This window comes from Lissotriton vulgaris, chromosome 2_1 (assembly GCF_964263255.1).
Source record: "Lissotriton vulgaris chromosome 2_1, aLisVul1.2, whole genome shotgun sequence".
Taxonomy (NCBI): Eukaryota; Metazoa; Chordata; class Amphibia; order Caudata; family Salamandridae; genus Lissotriton; species Lissotriton vulgaris.
Window position 1 is genome coordinate 1,384,559,603 of NC_141687.1, and position 18,778 is coordinate 1,384,578,380.

The 18,778-nt window shown below is 48.1% G+C and overlaps 1 protein-coding gene across 1 annotated transcript in view; it reads left to right on the forward strand.

Moving 5' to 3' along the window:
- The window catches only part of LOC147732612 (contactin-associated protein-like 5), a 1,641,055-nt gene that overhangs the window by 858,039 nt on the left and 764,238 nt on the right, over window positions 1–18,778 (forward strand). The window contains exon 9 of the mRNA XM_086957122.1: window positions 16,452–16,601. Coding sequence (XP_086813248.1) covers window positions 16,452–16,601 — 150 coding nt within the window. The remainder of the gene's footprint in view (window positions 1–16,451; window positions 16,602–18,778) is intronic.

Here is an 18,778-nt window from a genome sequence, read left to right on the forward strand (position 1 = left end):
AGAGACAGTGTATATATACCGAAAGTGATACCCTCTGGGGATATACCTCGCTGGTGTCATGTCAAACTAGGATGACGGAGGGAATGACCCTTGTACCTAGTTGTTATGCAGGTGATGTTCGGCCTCCTGTCCAGCTGTGATTCCAAGAATCCTCATGCGTAATGAATGAGGCTTAGGCCTTTCGGAATAAACCCCAGGGCCTCTAGTCATTACATCAACTAGGTAAAAGGTCAGTCCTAAGAATCGTTGTGTAGTGTAATATGAGGGCAATGTAGCTGAAAGGTGCAATTAGTTCCTGAGCCTATAATTATGTACTTATATGGAATATAACACCCACTCCTCAACCTGTCTGGATGACATAATAAAAATTCTAACCTACGGCTAAATACAGTATGGTAAATAATTCTATATAAAAAATAGTTCTTAAAAATGTAAAACAAATCTAAGAAATGTTGAGAACATGCATAGCAGGTGATAGATATCTAGAATATGCTTCTTGTGAATATATTTTGAACATAGAATTACTTAAAATTCCAAATTTGGCTTCATTGGGAAAAAGAAAAAGGCCAAATTTTCCCAGCACACAATGAGCCAGATGTATATGTGTCCTGGATGGGAGATACAACATCACTGTTGCTTGCAACTGAGGACGACTATCCCTGCAATACCTCGCAGATCAAGTCAATTAAGCACAGATGTTCTTCCGTATTCACCACAGCCATTGCTGGTGAGGCACTAGTGTCATCCGAGGCCTGCGTATTTGTTGTGAAGCCGATATCTTTCTGAACAGTAGCTGAAGCATCCTGTGATGGCTCTAAGAATACAGACATCAACCTTGGAATGCGCTGAGGACACTGCAGAACATGGGCTGTTATGGGGTCCAGTAAAACATCAATGTCCGGTGGCGATTGTTGGAAGTGTTAGACAGAGATCAAACACGCATTCCTGTCCACAGAAAAGGAATCCAAGCACAGGAGGAATACAGTCGATCCAGACTGGTCTAAATGACAAGAACCAAGACCCGCTTAGTTCTCGAAGTCGAGGTGTGCCCGGATGAATTACCAAGTGATCACGGTATAGGCACTCCAACAGTGAGCGTTCCATCTCTCTTTGGTGACTGGGGCATCCATTGTGAAGCAGTAAAAGGACAATCAGGATACCTGCTATTAGAAACAGGATCACCGGATATCCCCGAAAAATGCTTCAGAAGACGGAGTGTATAAAGTTGGGAACAATTCTTAGGATTGTCTGAAAGTTGCTTAACAGTCCAGAACCTATGGTTTTAAATAGGTGTACAATGCCTGTCGTATCAGACAAAATACGTTTATCATTACTGTGAAATGGAAAGGGAACTTTGTTTGTATAAGTGCCTTTATCTCAGCCGAAGCCCTTGCAACCTGACAATCATAAGTTTCTCGGTCGTAAGTTAAGGGCAAAGTTTTCTGTGAAAGCATGGCTTTCATTCCGCTCAGAGTATCAAACTAGATAAAGGAAACATTCAATGAAGGCCATAACGGCGCCTCCTTGATTGTGTGGGTTGGTGGAAACAATACTTGCATACAGCAAGTAACCCTGGAGTTTACAGTGACAAGATATGCGATGCCCGGAAGCATCCAACAACAACCTTGATCATTCAGCATCAAGTAACTCCTATTTGAAAGTAACTCGATTACCAGATTAATCACAGCAGCTGGGGTCCCTTTCAAATGATAGGATAAGTTTGCAACGGAACCATTGCAGGCCCCGTAAAGCATAATATCCTAGCATATGAGAGAGCTGCTTAAAGCGCTCTTTCAATTAGTACAGCTAAGAAACAATTCTGTGCCCTTATTCCGGCACTGAAATCTGTACGGCAACTCCCAAGACTCCTAGATGAATTCCCTACCCATCGCTTCATATTTGCCTGCCTGGTGTTGTTCTATGCAATATTGAAATTGGAAAGTTGTGACCGGTAGTGTTATATAGCCATGACTTAACCATTTTGTGGAAGGTGACTCTGCCACAGTAAAAGGTAACTTCTCAAGTTTTTCTATTCACAGCTTTGTATATTTTGCTCCTCTTTGTGCCATTGTAATCTGTTTTTCAGTCAGATTGTATGCAGAAAATAGAGTCGTACTGTTGATAAATCACCAAGGCACATAACCAGCACGCAAAGATTGCAGCATCCAGCTTAATAACATAATAGAACGCAGTTGTGATTGTCCGTGTTGTAGAATAGACAAGTTCTGTTGTAGTATATCAATCGTAGACAATACAATGTTGCCCAGTGAATAAATCATGGATGTTAATGTAGTCATACCATTGTCAACTACAGCTAATGATTTTTCTAGGTTAATTCGATCTATTTCTTGAAGTCTCTCTGCAGCTTCCTGTTGAGAGATTTTCCAGATTTCATTATAGACAGCATCATAGAAACATTTCTGACGTGGCTTTCAGGGTCCTAATAAAAAGTCCCTTAAATCCACCTCTTCTGAGAGTAAGGATAAATGTTGTTTCACCTGGGACAGTGTCAAGGTTTTTAGCCAATCAAGGCACAACGTCTCTACACTGTATGATGTTACTACCCCCAGATGTTCTCTCTAAACATGTCATTGGTCTTGCCTATAGGTACTGAAACCTTCAGTTGTACCCCTGAATCTTGATTGACATCTATTTCTGTCTGTGGGCCTAACTATCTGTCCCTTCCAATTGGGGTCTGATGTATTGTACTGCATGATGCCATCTATTGTATCCCCTCCACTTGTCCACTTGTTTTAAAATTGATGTGTGAAGGTGTGGGGAACCATGGTGTGTTCAAATCTTTGGGGCTCATTAGGATGGCGGGCGGACAATAGTCCAACCGCAATCATAACTGGGATGGGATTGACTGCCAGACGTGCAGTGTTCCCACCGGGCCAATTAGGATGTGCCTGCCATACTGGCAGGCCCGTCCTGGCCTTTTACCATTGCGGACAGTGCTGCTGGCTGCAGCACTGTCCATAATGGTAAAAGGGCATGCACACATTTCCCTGCACCACGTGGCAGGCACCACGCGGTGCCTGCCACGTGGTGCAGGGAACTGCAGGGGGTACCATGGGTTCCCCCCAAGTGCACCCCCGCACCCACCCATGGGCCCACCATGGGCCCCCAAAGCCAATTCCACAAGCCTTTCCATGGCAGCATTGCCGCCATGGAAAGGCCTTTAAACCACCCACATCCTAATATGGCAGGTGGTACCTGCTAGGTATTGCCACCATATTAGTGGCCCAGCTCTGCCCTGCCGGCAATTGTAACGATTGCCGACCGACGGAAAAGTGGCAGATGGACTTTGCGTCCGCCGCGATATCCACCACCATCATAATATGACGGGGAGTATTTCACATTGGGATGGCATAACGATCGCCACTGCTGACCCGGCAATTGCGATCATTACACCATCCTAATGATCCCCCATGCTCTTGGCTAGTCCAAGACAAGAAGTCTGTTGCACAGTTTCATACAGAAAAAATATTTGTTGTCTAATGAGGCATGCTCAGAATAGTGTTTCTATTTCTTGAACTTGCCAATCCTTAGATCCCCAGACTGATTTTGTGTCTATAGTGTCCTTCCATAAGTTGAAACCCTGTTCAGATAGTTGGACAATTAGGATGCAGAGTAAATCTGTTTGGTGGTCAGCATATTTTTCTGTGCAGGTGTAGGTGCAACCTTGTAATAAAATGATGTTGGGTCAGGGGTACTGAACCCTGAAAATATGTACATTTCTGTGCATAAGTTCTCAAACTACCTTTTGGTTGTGTTGGACAATGTTCCCATTGTTGGTATGTGTAAACATTTCTAGGGATACTTGTTTGTGTAAAAAGCGATGATAACAGTACATAATATCGAAATCAGATTTATCTTCTAAAATGTCATTGCTGGAAAATGCAGCAGATTTTTCTAAATCAGACACCATATTATTGACAGTTTCAAAATCCCAATCATCAGAAAATGTACTGGAGGTCATTTTATCATTTAGAGATATTTTAAATACATTTGGTATTTCCAAAAGTTCTGTCAGGCCAAATACATCATAATCAACTCTGTCCCAAACAATACCATTAGGATTTGTAACAGCTGTAATGTTCACAATGAGATGATGCATGTGGTTTCAACACCAAGTTCACATTGGATACTGGAGAGCATTCTGGGAGATATTTTCCATTCACAAGTAAGCAGAAGACAGTCACTAGGCTAACCCAGAACAGAAAAAACAAAAATGCAGATATTATCCAGAGCTGGAGCCAAAGTGATACTAAGTATGTTTTTTTCAGAAAAGTATACAACTCACAAATTTGGTGCTTACGGGAAACTGGAGCTGGCGGTGTCTCAGGTTCGCTGGGATCAAGAGAGAATGCATCAAAATTGATTAAGTAGCCAGCTGCAGTTCGATCTATCTTTGTTAGCTCAGCAGGTGCTGTTGATTTGGCATGTGTCTCTTTTTGAGGCATATTGATATAGACATCAGTATTCGGTCGAATTGATATTTGTGTTTCACTCAAGTTATGATGTTCAATGAGTCCCATTTCATTGTTTGAAATTCCTTCACTTCGAATTGGTGATTCTTCGAATGTTATGAGTATTTCAGTGTGAAATTCCTGTATGGTAGCAGGAGGAGAGCGTTGGCTACCCATGAGCCCAAGAGGCCTATATTCAGTATCGGCCACATAGGGTAACTGATCCGCCACTGTACCTTCACAATCAAGATCAGGTACCTGCATTCTCATTCCAAATAGGACCTCATAAGGAGTGACACCTCCTACAGAACTTCTTGGCAAACTGTTGAGGGTACGCTGAACCCCATATAGGTGATTGACCCAACTACCACCCAAGCCTAATACCCTAGCGGTTAACCTCATCGCTGCTAGACATATTCCCCTCCAGTGCTGAAGTATAATGATAATGGGTGTGGTCATGACGGAACGGTTCCGTCATCAGCACAGCTCCACTGTGCCTCATGACGGAACCCTTCCGTCATGAGCATCGAAGGGGTAAAGACTGCTTTAAGTCATGGTTTTCCTCTCTACAACTGAATTTACCTCAGGATGGTACCGAGAGGAGTACCGCAGTGCTACACCCAAACTTACCATGGCTTCCTTGTAAGCCCTAGAGCTAAACGCTGGGCCACCGTCAGAATGTAATGTGCCAACTGCGTATGTCCCTATAAAGACACACAAGTCTTTTATAACAGTTTGAGCATTAGCCGAGCACTGAGGCTATACCCATAGGAATCTTGAGCATGAATCCACTGCCACCAAGATACTTGTAAGCTCCATCTGAATGTAGGGGGCCGCAGTGGTCCAGATCAGCCGTCTGAAACTGAACTCAGACAAGACGGAAGTCCTCATCCTCGGACCATCTCCCTCCACCTGGGACGACTCCTGGTGGCCCCCTGGCCTGGGCAGCGCACCCAAACCAACGGACCACGCACGCAACCTGGGCTTCATTCTGGACTCCTCCCTCACGATGACCAACCAAGTGAACGCCGTCTCATCATCCTGCTTCAACACCCTGCGCATGCTCCGAAAGATCTTCTGATGGATCCCCACCGAAATCAGGAAGACGGTCACCCAGGCCCTCGTCACCAGCCGTCTGGACTACGGGAACACTATCTACGCTGGAACCACAGCCAAACTCCATAAAAGACTCCACCGCATTCAGAACGCCTCAGCACGACTCATCCTGGACATCCCTCGCCGCAGCCACATCTCCGCCCACCTGAAAGACCTGCACTGGCTCCCCGTCAACAAGAGGATCACGTTCAGACTCCTCACCCACGCACACAAGGCTCTCCGCAACATGGGCCCGAAGTACCTCAACAGCCGCCTCACTTTCTATGCACCCACCCGCCAGCTCCGATACGCCAGTCTCGCCCTCGCCACTGTCCCACGATTTCGGAAATCCACAGTCGGAGGAAGATCCTTCTCCTACCTGGCAACCAAGACATGGAACTCCCGCCCCACTCACCTACGGCTGACCCTGGATCATCTCTCCTTCAGGAACAACTCAAGAACTGGCTGTTCGAGCAGTAGTGACCCCCTCCTCAGTGCCTTGAGACCCTCACGGGTGAGTCACGCTCTATAACAATTCTGTGATTGATTGATTGATTGATAGATAGACAAACGCGAGTGATCTGTCTGATAATAGTAAAGGTGTCTGCGCTGGACAAGTTACGTTGGAACCCTTCATCTGCTGGCAGATGTCACATTTTAAGACAAAATTCTTCATCTGTTTTGTTAAACAAGGCCACCAATAGCATTGTTTCAGTAATGAAACTGTTGCATTAGTTCCTGAGTGTGCAGAACCTAGACCTTCATGGGAAGCTAGAATTAAACCAAATTTGCGATCCATATTTGGTATTGCTCCATCCCCCACTCCTGGAATCTGAGCATAAGGAATGTTGTTGGCATCTAACTTGCAGGAGTACTTGAGTGGAAATGTTTTCGGTACAGCCGAGTTATTGCGTGTAGCAATGACAGCAACCATAATCTTTCCGTATATTTTCGTTTTTGAACGAGTGATTGCAGCTATGGAAGCTGTACAAACAGCACCTTTCGCAGCTTCATCAGCCAATTAATTCCCTTCAACGTGAACGCCATCATGTTGATGACTCAGCGTGTGTATCACATGAGCTCTTGGTAGTTTGTTTTTCAACTCAGCTACCTGTTCTTATATGATTTTGCTGCTTAATTGTGCCACCTTTTGAGTACTTAAACCTATTTTGACCCCAGTAGTGAAGATATTTGTTGTATGATTTAACACAATAAAAGGAATTGCACACAGTTAGTGTGGGGAATTCCCGATCTGTATTTAGTGACAGTAATAAAGCTTTTAATTCTGCTAGCGAAACCGTGCAGTCTCCAAGAGACTGGGTCTTCGTATCACTGGGACGGAACTTGCCTTTCTGCATACGACCTTTTACAATCACACAAGCGGCGCTGGTTTGTTGTTTACTCCCTACAGACGGCTAAGCAGATCTGTCAGTCTAAATTATAAATTCATACTGATCCAGAGGCTTGATTTAATTTGGGAGCGGATATTCTTGTTCATATTGCAAGAATGCTTGTGTTTTTAGCCTTGGATCATATCTGTATTCTACATCTGTCGCAGTGAAAGAATTAGGCCATTGTATCCATCTTGGATGTAAAGCTTTAGCATTAGGAATGCTAGCCTTTGTAACAGCCTCTAAAGCTGGTACTGGGGTTTCAACAATTATGTGTTTCCCCTGAGCCAGTGCTCTTTTTCTCACTACAGCGGTCTGTACAGTTGGCAGAATTTTTTCTGTAGATGTAAAACGCATTTCAGCGTTTGTGTACAAATGTGAATTGTATGCTATGGGTACCATTTTGCCTTTATTGAAGGTTAGGTAAGTGTACCTGGATTGACACGCAACAACGCGGATCACCAGATTGCATACGTTTACGTGTGTTTTGAAGCTATCATGTCAGCTTGTAGGGAACAAAGTATATCTGTGTGTCTCTGTGTCCAATGCCTAACTGAGAAATCAGGTCTTATTAAGTCTTAGAAAGGTTTTACTCTTTCTGTGTAATCCAACATGTATGTTCTGCCAGAATTTAAAAATTCCAATAAGGATTGTATGTTTGTCAAAGATTTGGGAGTTTGGAACAGCACACACTTTTCTTAAAAGTTAGATGCCAGGGGGTGTGGCCAAGATGGCGACCTGATCGGACGCAGGCTTCAGTGGCTCACTGCCCCGATCCTTCCTATGGCCCCATAAATTGCAATTTTGACCCCCCCAAAACCCCTGGTGCCTTGGTCAACTGGTGAGCGCGTTCAGTGGTTGCCCCCGGAGTGCACTGGCGGGACCGCTGGAGCCCAGAGCTAGGCTTGCGGAGAGAGGCTGCGTGGCCACGACTGAAAAAATGGCGGCCAGCCTGATGTTATAATCAGCTCCGATCCAGCCTCCGACACCAGCCTGGTCCCTCCTGGGGTCGTTTGGACCCATTCCGCTGCCCTATCACACTGTGCTAGAGTTGGAGAAGCGGTGCTGGACACGCGACACTGCTTCCGTCGCACTCCCAGTGGGGTGGGGAGTTAGCGACCGGGAGTCGCGAAAATTGAGGCCCCGGCTTCGGGCCTGTAAGGAGGATCCCGCAGAGGCCATCACAGCTGCGCTATTGGCGTGTGCCCCGAAAGGACGAACGGAGCCAGGAGTGCACTGAGACCCCAGTGTCGCTCCTGTCTGCTACGTTGGAGCAGGAGCGGTAGAGGTGTGGGACCCGGGACGCTGGCCTGGACACTGCAGTGGGCGCAGCAGGACCATCGGCGAATAGCGGAGTTGCCTGAGGTCGATGGGCCTGTGGAGGATCCAGAACCTGCGCCCTTCGGCGGCCCGAGGCTACCGCTTGGACACCACGGGGCTCCTGGGACTGCCGGATGCGGCAAGAGAGGCGTCTTGAGGATCAACGAAGATCGAGGTGAGGATGGGGCCGCGGGACGGCTGGGAATGCACTGCTCGGGGCATGATCGAGCCCCCGGCTTTGGGCCTAGTCATGGCCAGCGGAGTGGTGGCGGTGCCAGATACTTGAACACACCAGCACCAAACTTACCGACTGCTGGGACACCACCCGCTCGAATTGGGGGCCCGGAACACCACAGACTACAGACACGCTTGGGCTCCACAGGCCTAGATAGTCCCCCCCGAGATTCCTGACGGCTGGTGTGGTAGTTCGGTCCAGCAGCCTGACACGACATGGCAGACCTTTGGGGGAAGAAGGCAAATCAGATGCTTCCTGAGCTGCTGGCGAAATCTCTACCCAAGACGGGCAAGGAGTTGTCCTCCCCTGATACCGCCAAAACACTGCCGGCATCTTCTGGAGGTGACACACCCATCACCAGGTCCTTTTTGGAGACCCTATTCAACTCCCTTTGGGAGGATTTCAAGTCCCTTTAACAAGATGTAGCTGGGGAGGTCAGGGTGCTCAGAAGAGATGTGGAGGGACTTGGGGAGAGGGTGGTCGCCATTGAGGAGGCTGACCAGACAAGGAGCAACGAGATCGAGCAGCTCCAACAGGAGATCCTGAGACTCACAGATCAACAAATCGACCTTCAGGCCCATGCAGAGGACCTGGAAAACAGGTCCCGTTGCAATAACATACGGGTCCGGGGGGTCCCTCAGAAAACAGAAGGGTCAGATGTCACCGGCTACCTGCAGGACCTCTTCCTGAACATCTTGGGGGAGCCGGAAGATTTTGCCATTCGGATCGACAGGGCAAATAGAGTGGGGCTCCCCAGGCGGGCTGCCGCCCCGCCTCCGGACATCTTGGTCTTTCTTCCTGACTTCCCGCTCAAAGAGCGGATTCTTCAAGAGGCCAGGTGAGCGCAACCCCTTCAGTTTCAGGGTCACCCTGTCGCCCTGTATCAAGACCTCTCAGCCATCACATTACAGAAATGAAAGACATTCAAAGTAGCAACAGACTTTCTAAGGCAACAGGAAATTCCTTATGCTTGGGGACACCCGTTCCGCCTGATATTTAAGTGGAATGGAACATTGCAACAGATGTGCTCGCTCAAGGAGACTTGTGCTCTGTTGGGGATTGAGATGGATGAGGACACTCCACGTGTGCGACCGTCACAAGGGCCCTCCAGTGGAGGCTGGCAGACAGTGGGACGTAGACGGTCCGCGGCACATCGCCTGAAGCCTGAGGCCCATATCATCACGCAGGAGAGAGCGACAAGCCGTCGCAGAGGTGGCCAAGGAAACACCACCCTATGAATGATTTTTGCACCTATGGGGAGGTATTCATAGCATATACTACGCTCACGGGTTGGGGGGGTGACGGGCGGGTGGCCACGTTGGTTGCCGCTGAGCACGACCCTTTAAAGTAACTTTACTACGGCCCTGCTTGGACTGGCAGGACTGGGACTATGCATTCTCATGGTTTGGGTGTTGGGAGGTGGGAGGCGGGGGGGATGTTGAACCTTCGGGTTTGAGAGTTGGGGCTTCAGGGAGGGGGAGCGGGAGGAGGGGAGGGCTTGTTGGGGTAACGTTGGGGCTGGGGTTGGGAATGGGATCGCGGGAGGGAACTAGTGTGCCGAGGGTTTTGTGGGATTGGGATGCTCATTGCGCCTTCATAGGTTCCGACAATGGGATTGCATTCACATAGCGCATAGATCACCTTACCTCCTGTGATGGACTCCAGCTTGAAGGTATTAAACCTCAATGTAAAGGGCCTGAACAATCCTGTTAAAAGAAGGGCCGTGGTCTCATACCTGGAGAACTCAGGGGCTGACATCTGTTTACTACAGGAAACCCATCACCTGCCTAAAGACTGGCACAGGATGCGCTCCCGAGCCATTCCCCAACAGTTATTTTCATCTCTCCCAGCAAAAAAAGGCAGGGGTGGCTATACTGGTGTCCAGGCGCTTCCAGGGCAGCGTGGGAGATAAGTTGGGGGAGATCAAGGGCAGGCTATTAGCATACACCTTTTCAGTGGGAGGCCAGAGATTCACAATTGTCTCCCTCTACGCCCCAAATTCGGGGCAGGAAGCCTTTTTAAAGGGCGCCATCTCCGAATCACTTCACTCCTCTACTTCCCTCTTGCTCATTGGGGGGAACCTCAATCTACTGATGGACACAAAGAGGGACAGGTCGGGGCACCGCTATGGGGACACCGGTGCTATTACAACCGCTGGTAAGGATTGGCTACATGAGAGGGGCCTGGTAGATCTATGGAGGGCTACACATCCTAACACACCGCACTTCACGTTTTACTCCCACGTACATCACACATATGCCGGGCTGGACCACTACTTGGGCTCCTCTGAACTCCTTGCTACCCTCAGTGACGTGAGCATTGTACCGGCGGCCCTGTCTGACCATGACGCGGTTGAATTGACACTCCAGGTACCAAAATCCACCCGCCCTCCTGGTTCGTGGCGATTGTGCGAAACCCTCTTACAACAACCGGACATCACCAAGCAGCTTCATGCGAGTCTCACTGAGTATCTGGCTATTAATGACACCCCCGAGACATTGGTGTCGGCCCTTTGGGGAGCCTTGAAAGCGGTGGCCTGCGGCAAACTTATTGCGATTGCGGCAGCAGAGGCCAAGGTTCGTAAAGCTAGGAGGGATGAACTCACTGCTCAGGTCTCTGAACTGGAGAGGGTTCATAGCTGCCCCGGTGCTCCGCGGGTCTAGAGACAGCTGAAGGCTGCCAGAGTTAGCTAGCCTAGATACAGACAGGGTGGAATTCGCCGCTCTTCGCCTCCGTCATACCTACTACGTTGGGGTGAACAAAACTGGCCGCTTACTTGCTAGAACCCTGAAGGCGAAAACCCAACGTTCCAAAATCTCCAGCCTCACGGACGACTCTGTTTTAAATATCACCGGGGAGACCCAAGTCGCGGAGGCGTTCCGGACCTTCTACGCCTCTTTATATAAAGCCAATTCTGTATCACCGGAAGACGTTAACGCCTATCTGGAATCGGCAGAGATCACGGAGCTATCTCAATCTAATGCGGACGCTCTAGACGCCCCTATCCGCCTGGATGAGATGCTTGAAGCTATCTCTCGCCTTCGCCCTCTCAAATCACCAAGCCTGATGGCTTCTCAGCCTGATTTTACAAAACCTTCAGCCAGCTTTTGGCTCCTGTCCTCACTCGGCTCTTCAATTCCTTTGAGGGCCCGAGCTCCATCCCGCCACATATGCTCGCAGCCGAGATAGTGGTGCTGCCTAAACTGGGTAAGAAACCCACACAATGCTCTGCGTTCCGCCCTATATTTTTACTTAACCTGGACCTAAAACTCTTTATGGGTGTCCTAGCGGCGCGTCTCAGTCCATGTTTGACAGGGATCTTGGAACCCGACCAATCGGGCTTCGTTAAGAATCGCCAATGCAGCGACAACACTAAACGGATACTCCATTTGATTGACATGGCTCACTTCCAAAACTCAGACTCTGCACTGCTGGCTGTCGACGCGGAGAAAGCGTTCGACCGGGTCGACTGGACCTATCTACAGCGAGTCCTACGGCGCTTTCGGTTAGGGGACCGCTTTCAGTCCTGGATCACGGGTTGCTACCATCGTCCTCAGGCCCGGGTCTGCCTAGGTGGCCTACGCTCGGGCCCTTTTGAGATCCAACGTGGCACGAGGCAGGGGTGCCCCCTTCTGCCTCTCCTGTTCGCCCTGTACGTAGAGCCCCTTGCGCAAAATATTCGCGACAACCCTGCTATCCATGGCATTACCTTTGGCCGGGAGCCTTATACGATCGGCCTTTATGCCGACGACATCATAGCCGCTCTGGACCGTCTGAACTGCTCTGTTCCCACCTTCCTGGCGGAGTTAGAGTCTTTTGGAACTGTCTCCGGCTTTAAAATAAACAGGAGGAAATCCCTCATACTGCCACTGGGCAAAAATGGCCAACCACGGGCAGACACACCCGCTTACGGGGGAGGTTTATTGTCGACCGCACAGCTCCCGTACGTGGGCGTAACTCTTACCTCGTCTAAAGAGGCTACGCTGGCGCTCAACTATGCAACCCTCACCTCCCAAATTCGAACCGACCTCGTGCGCTGGTCCAAACAACCCCTTTCCCTGCTGGGACGTGTCGCGGCAGTGAAAATGTTGGCTCTGCCCAAAATTCTATACATTTTTCAAACCCTTCCGATGTTCCCTCCGGCTGGCACCATCGTGCGTCTACAAGCCGCCTTCCACCACTTTATCTGGGAAGGTAAGCGAGCACGCTTACATAAATGACTAGCATACAGGAACGCAGACGAAGGAGGCCTTGGGATCCCCAACCTCTTGCAGTATTTCCTGGCCTCACAACTCCGATATCTAGTGGAGTGGTTTAGGCCGGAATCCGAAAAGCAATGGTTATTTCAGGACAGGGGGATGGCCAAGACATCCCTTTGGAAAATTTCATTTCTCCCCGGCAGAATAGGCCAATCTACCTCTTGCGATCCCCCATCACTCGCACCGTCATGCAGGTCTGGAACACCGTCGCTGTCAAATGGGGGTTGACAACCTTCCCCTCTCCACTTACCCCTCTCTTGGACAACCCAGAGTTTCCACCAGGCACTGTCCCTCATGCAATTCCGCAATGGCGAGGTATCAGCTGCCTCTCCGCCGGCCACCTTTTTGACCTAGAGGGCTTTCTGCCCCTCTCGGGCATAATTCAGGGCTATAACGTTGTCTCTCCCCATTTATTTCAGTACTTCCAACTTCGGCACTGGCTCACGCACCCGGACATCGCCCCCCTGGTTGGTATACCTATGACGGCCTTTGAGAAGAGGCTGGTGACAAAAGACTCGGACAGGCACCTTATCTCAGACCTCTACAAAATGCTCACGCCCCCAGCAAGACAGCGGGCCAGAAATGCTGAAAGGCGGAATTGGGGAGGGCCCTATCACCCAAGGAATGGAGCTATGTATATTATAGAGCCTCTCACACCACTCGCAACACTGCAGGCAGGGAAGCAGCGACGAAGTTGGCCATGTATTGGCATCTCACTCCGGTCCGGCTCAACAAGGGTAACCTGATACGTAGTGCACTGTGCTGGAGGGGTTGCGGGGAAAGGGGCACCTTGACTCACCTCCTCTGGGAATGCTGTGAAGTCCAGGACTACTGGAAGGCGGTCCTGGATGACATTGACTCCACCTTTGATACTGAAATCCCCAGATTCCCAGCTTACACCATTTTAGGCTTGCCTAACACACTTACCTTTCCCCTAAAGTCCCCCAGAGGTCGTCAAATGGGGATCGCCATGCAAGCTGCAACACAACATGTACTATCCCTCTGGGGCTCGACTACCAGGCCCACTCACACGGGATGGCTGCACAAAATCTGGTTCACCTTGGGAATGGAGCGTATCCAGGCTACGCTCACACATTCCACGGCTGCATATCGGAAGGTCTGGCTCCTGCTGCTTTCCCTCCTGTCGAAAGAATTTAACGAGATCATGTGTCCCAGGTACCTTCGCTTGCTGCGACTCACAGAGCCTACACATGACCCTTTGTGATCCCATGGATGACTGCGATACTTATTCTGTGAATGCATCTATGATTGTTTCACGAGTACGGCACACTGGGTGGGGTGGGAAGGGTGGGGGAGGGATGAGAACGGGAGGGGAGCTCTGGTTTTGGTTCCCACTGTTTGGTTATCTTACTACGCTTAACATTTGCAGCCTTGGCACTTTACCTTTATTGTGGCAATCGAACCTAACTTGCTATTTGCTCTGTAGAGAAGACATACTTATCTGTATCAACTGCCTTTTATCTTTTATACCTGATGCATTTCTTTCATACTGTAGTGCCTATTGTTGCTCTTAAAATCAATAAAACAAATTTGAAATTAAAAGTTAGATGCCAGGCTTTTACCTTCACTTAATAGTTCATATCCCAGAAATAGGACATTGAGGTAGGCTATTTTTTGATATTTTAAAGTTACATTTGTAGCCTCAGAGGCGAACCCCAAATTATATTGTTGCTCACCCTAGTCAAATGTTCCTTTAAATCATCGTCTGTCAGATAAATATCATCCACAAAGGACAACACCTCTTCATCCAAATTTTGAATTAATTCTGTTACACTAGCGCTAAACAACCCGGGGCTATTCTTGTGTTAATGTTAATGTTATGTTAGTGTAATCAGTAATTATAAAGCGCACTGTGACCCAACGGGTATCCTGGCGCTAAGATACGTGTGCCCTACCATTGTAAGTACAGTGGGAGAGACAATGTTCCAAGGGGCTGTTGGAGGACTAGGAATTTTATTCTGGGATAGAGCCAGGTCTTTATTTTCTTCCTAAGCTGCAACAGGTCTTCCATCTGTCTCAGGTCAGTTGGAAGTTTATTTCAGAGTTGTGCCACTGTAATCGTGAAGGCTCTCCCTCCCGATTTAATTCTTCTGAATCTTGGAGCTTTCAACAATTTAGCTGAAGAAGAGTGAAGACTGCGAATCAGGATGTACCATTCAAATTTGTTCTGCAACGGTTTAGGCCCTAGACCATGCAGAGCTTTAAAAACAATACAGAGAGACTTAAATTGTATCTTCTGTGAAACTGGAAGCCAATTAAGCTCCATAAGCGCCTGGGAGGCTGACGAGCGTTGTGACCTCATTAAGGCTAATTTGGCTGCCATCATCTGGATTCTCTGGATTCTCCCAATCAAATACCATGGGGACTCCAGCAGCAGAGCATTTCAATAATCTAGCCTACTCGAGATGACCCTTCTTACTATCAGTGCCCTAGCCTGAGTAGGTAACATAGGCAGAATCTTCCAAAGCACTCCAATAAGAGCGAAGCAGCTCCCAACTGTCTTATTTATTTGAGCTTCTAGACTCAGCCTATCATTGAAACTGACTCCTAGATTACACACCGTCTCAGAGGGTATCAGTGGAGTGACCGTGGGGATAGGCCAGAAGCCAGTTGGGAGTAAGAGTGGAATTTTCCCAACTGCACAGAATAAACTTTCCATCTTGTCACCGTTAAATTGCAGGGATTTATTTTGTAGCCAGTGTGTCATGTCCTGCATACAAATGCAAAACAACAGTTGATGGACAAAATGCAGAGCAATATCATACATTCACCCCAGTACAGAGATCTGGGCCTACATCCATAGTTTTTTTGCACTCCACACCACCCCAGTTCAGACATGGCCATATGCAAATCAGCCCTGACCCTGTGCCTCATGGGAACAGTCCAGCCCGAACTGCCAAGCCATGTCTTTCCTGGACTGGAATCAAGCATCTTAGGACCGGTTTCTGGCTATCAGCCGTCTTCAGTCAGGATAGCTTGACTCCAGTGTTGTGGAGAGCATGGGACTCACGTCTGAGCATACTCATCCCACTCGGGGTGACAAATGCAAAACAACAGTTGATGGACAGAATGCAGAGCAATATCATACATTCACCCCAGTACAGAGGTCTGGGCCTACATCCATCGTTTTTTTGCACTCCACACCACCCCAGTTCAGACATATGCAAATCGGCCCTGACCCTGTGCCTCATGGGAACAGTCCAGCCCGAACTGCCAAGCCATGTCTTTCCTGGACCGGAATCAAGCATCCTAGGACCGGTTTCTGGCTATCATCCCTCTTCAGCCAGGATAGCTTGACTCCAGTGGTGTGGAGAGCACGGGACTCACGTCTGAGCATACCCATCCCACTCGGGGTGACGGAATGTACCACTGTAACTATACATAAAGGTGTGGGTAGATTACAACAATGTGCATGCCTTAATTTCCTAGAATGAATATAATACTAATGTATGTATAGATGAATGTGTTAATAAAACAGGTTTCTTTTTTAATAATATTTCGCAATAAAAAGTATTTCTGTGGTTGATTGACTGATACAAAATCCAAATACGTCTCTAGCACAGATTTCATTTTGCTTTTCATTTGCCGTGCTCGTAGGCAGCTGGAATATCTGCCTGCCAGATCCAATTGCTTTTAACCATTTTGTTTACTTTTCCAGCTACCGCTGTGAATGATGGCTTGTGGCACTCGGTAAACATAAATGCCAGAAGGCATCGGATAACCCTCACTCTTGATAATGGCCTCACCTCCCCTGTCCATGCGAACAGCCTGTTGCAGATCTTCTCGGGAGACAGATACTATTTTGGAGGTACATATAAACTCAATTCACTTAAAAACAGAATGTAAAGAAAAACCAACATAGTTATCAGTGTAACGTTTGAAAAGAAATGAAATGCCAATGTGATATTTTGAATACGTTTTCTTCTCAATGCTTCAAACATGTAAAATATATAGATGACCTACTATGGAGTACTCTTCCATTATAAAGCAGGAATCGAAGCGTGTATTTGTAGTATGGCGATTTCCTTAGAATGAACCTAGGTTTACATATAATTGAAAGGACCATGTGGTACTCCCTTCACTCTCTTGATTACATCTAATAATGTAGCTCCTATAAAGGCATACATGTCAAAGTAAATAAAATGTAGTGAGGAAATGATTACTTAGTATTTGTGGGGCCCTTGTCAACGTATACTTGTGCACATAGAGAGCGTACATCAGGGCTTTAAGTGGGATGAAAACACCGGGAGAGTCTCTCATAGGGGCGTCGTCGCTATAATTAAGGGCATGACGTAAATCGCTTAAGCTAAAATTCTGTGCTCAGCATAGTGTGCTGCTCCACTGGTATTTTGCTGCTTCTTTCCTTTCACCCAGATATAAAAAACACGTAACATTACACCTGCAACAAAACAGGACTATTGGCTTTGTCAATGGTTGTAAAATGTATAAGATAAATAAGCAACAACTATGACTTTGTTGTATATAATATTGAAAATGGTTTAGGTCTTTTGGGCAGGGTTGAGGCTAAGTCTAGAGAGCCGACCTTCGAGATGAGAAAGCAGGTTCGAGTCTGACGTCCTGTGATACAAAAATTGATTATGTCCTTGTGCGATGTGACTGGTGCTCATGTAAAGCGATCCAAGTTTGCACTATATAAAACTGAAAAATAAGTCTGTTTGAAGTTACATCAAAAGCAGAGACTCTTTTTTTCTTCACCCTCACAGTAAAAATGGAGGGACCCGTCTCGGCCCCTGCTTTTAAAAACTGCCGGCAGGACCCAGCTCACTTAAAGCTTAGGTCTCCATGGACTTATACTTCATGTCGACTGCCCCCAAAACTCTTCCCACTCTTTCCTTGTCATAGGCATTTTAAATCCTGTTTCTCTGATACCCAGCTATATATCATGCTTTACATTTTTATGCTTAGGGCTAATTTTCTTTCCTTTGCCTCTTGCCAAAGAGATGCCAGGATTCAGCAAATTTTATATTCTATGAAGTTGTGTACATTTTCGATTGCTGTCAGGTGTGGGAGAGTAGTCACCAGGGTTCTATTCAGATGCCCTGATGGTACACTCTAATTATAAATTCTGATATCAGTATAAGCCTTTTGAACGTTTTGAACATACTAATTAGGTCTGTGTCTCAACAGCTCATGGACCTCTTTAATACCTTTGTCTCACTGCAAGGACAAAATAGTTCTACTAGACAACTCGTCACAACACACACCCACTCCGCCGGCCACGAGCTTGACCCCTTCTTCTCAGCAAGCTCTCATGTCTTCTTCAACCACACCACCGAACTCCACTGGACCGACTACCGCTGCATCCACTTCACCTTCCGGAAACCCACCACGCACCACTGCACCCAGCAGATGCCTCGCCACCTCTGGAACATAGTCACCGAAGACCAGTTAACCACCACCCTTGCCCAGAACCCACCAGCAGACCCGACCGACCCCAGCGCCGCAGCCCGTAACCTCAGAGAGTGGATCAACGACTGCGCCAGCACCCTTGCCCCGCTCAAGAAGCCATCCTACACCCACACCAGCAAGAAAGCCAGCTGGTTTTCCAAAGACCTCCAGGCCTCCAAGCAAACCTGCCGAAAACTTGAAAAAAACTGGATCCGTGAACGAACATCGGAAAGCTACACAGCACACAAGAACGCCACCAGCAGACAACACCACCTCATCAGATCAGCCAAAAGGACCTCCGTCAAAGTCCGCCTAGACAACAATGCACACAACAGCAAAGAGCTCTTCAACATAGTGAAAGAACTCTCCAACTCCAGCTCCAAAACCAACAACATCCCACCTTCAAAAGACCTGTGCACCTCGCTGGCCACCTTCTTCCATCGCAAGATCGCATACATCCACGACGGCTTCGACGCCGTCACCACCCTGGGAATCAGTGAGACCCCCACTCCCATGACCACCACCCGCACCAACCTCCTGCTCTCCTGGACCAACATCAACGACGATGACACCATC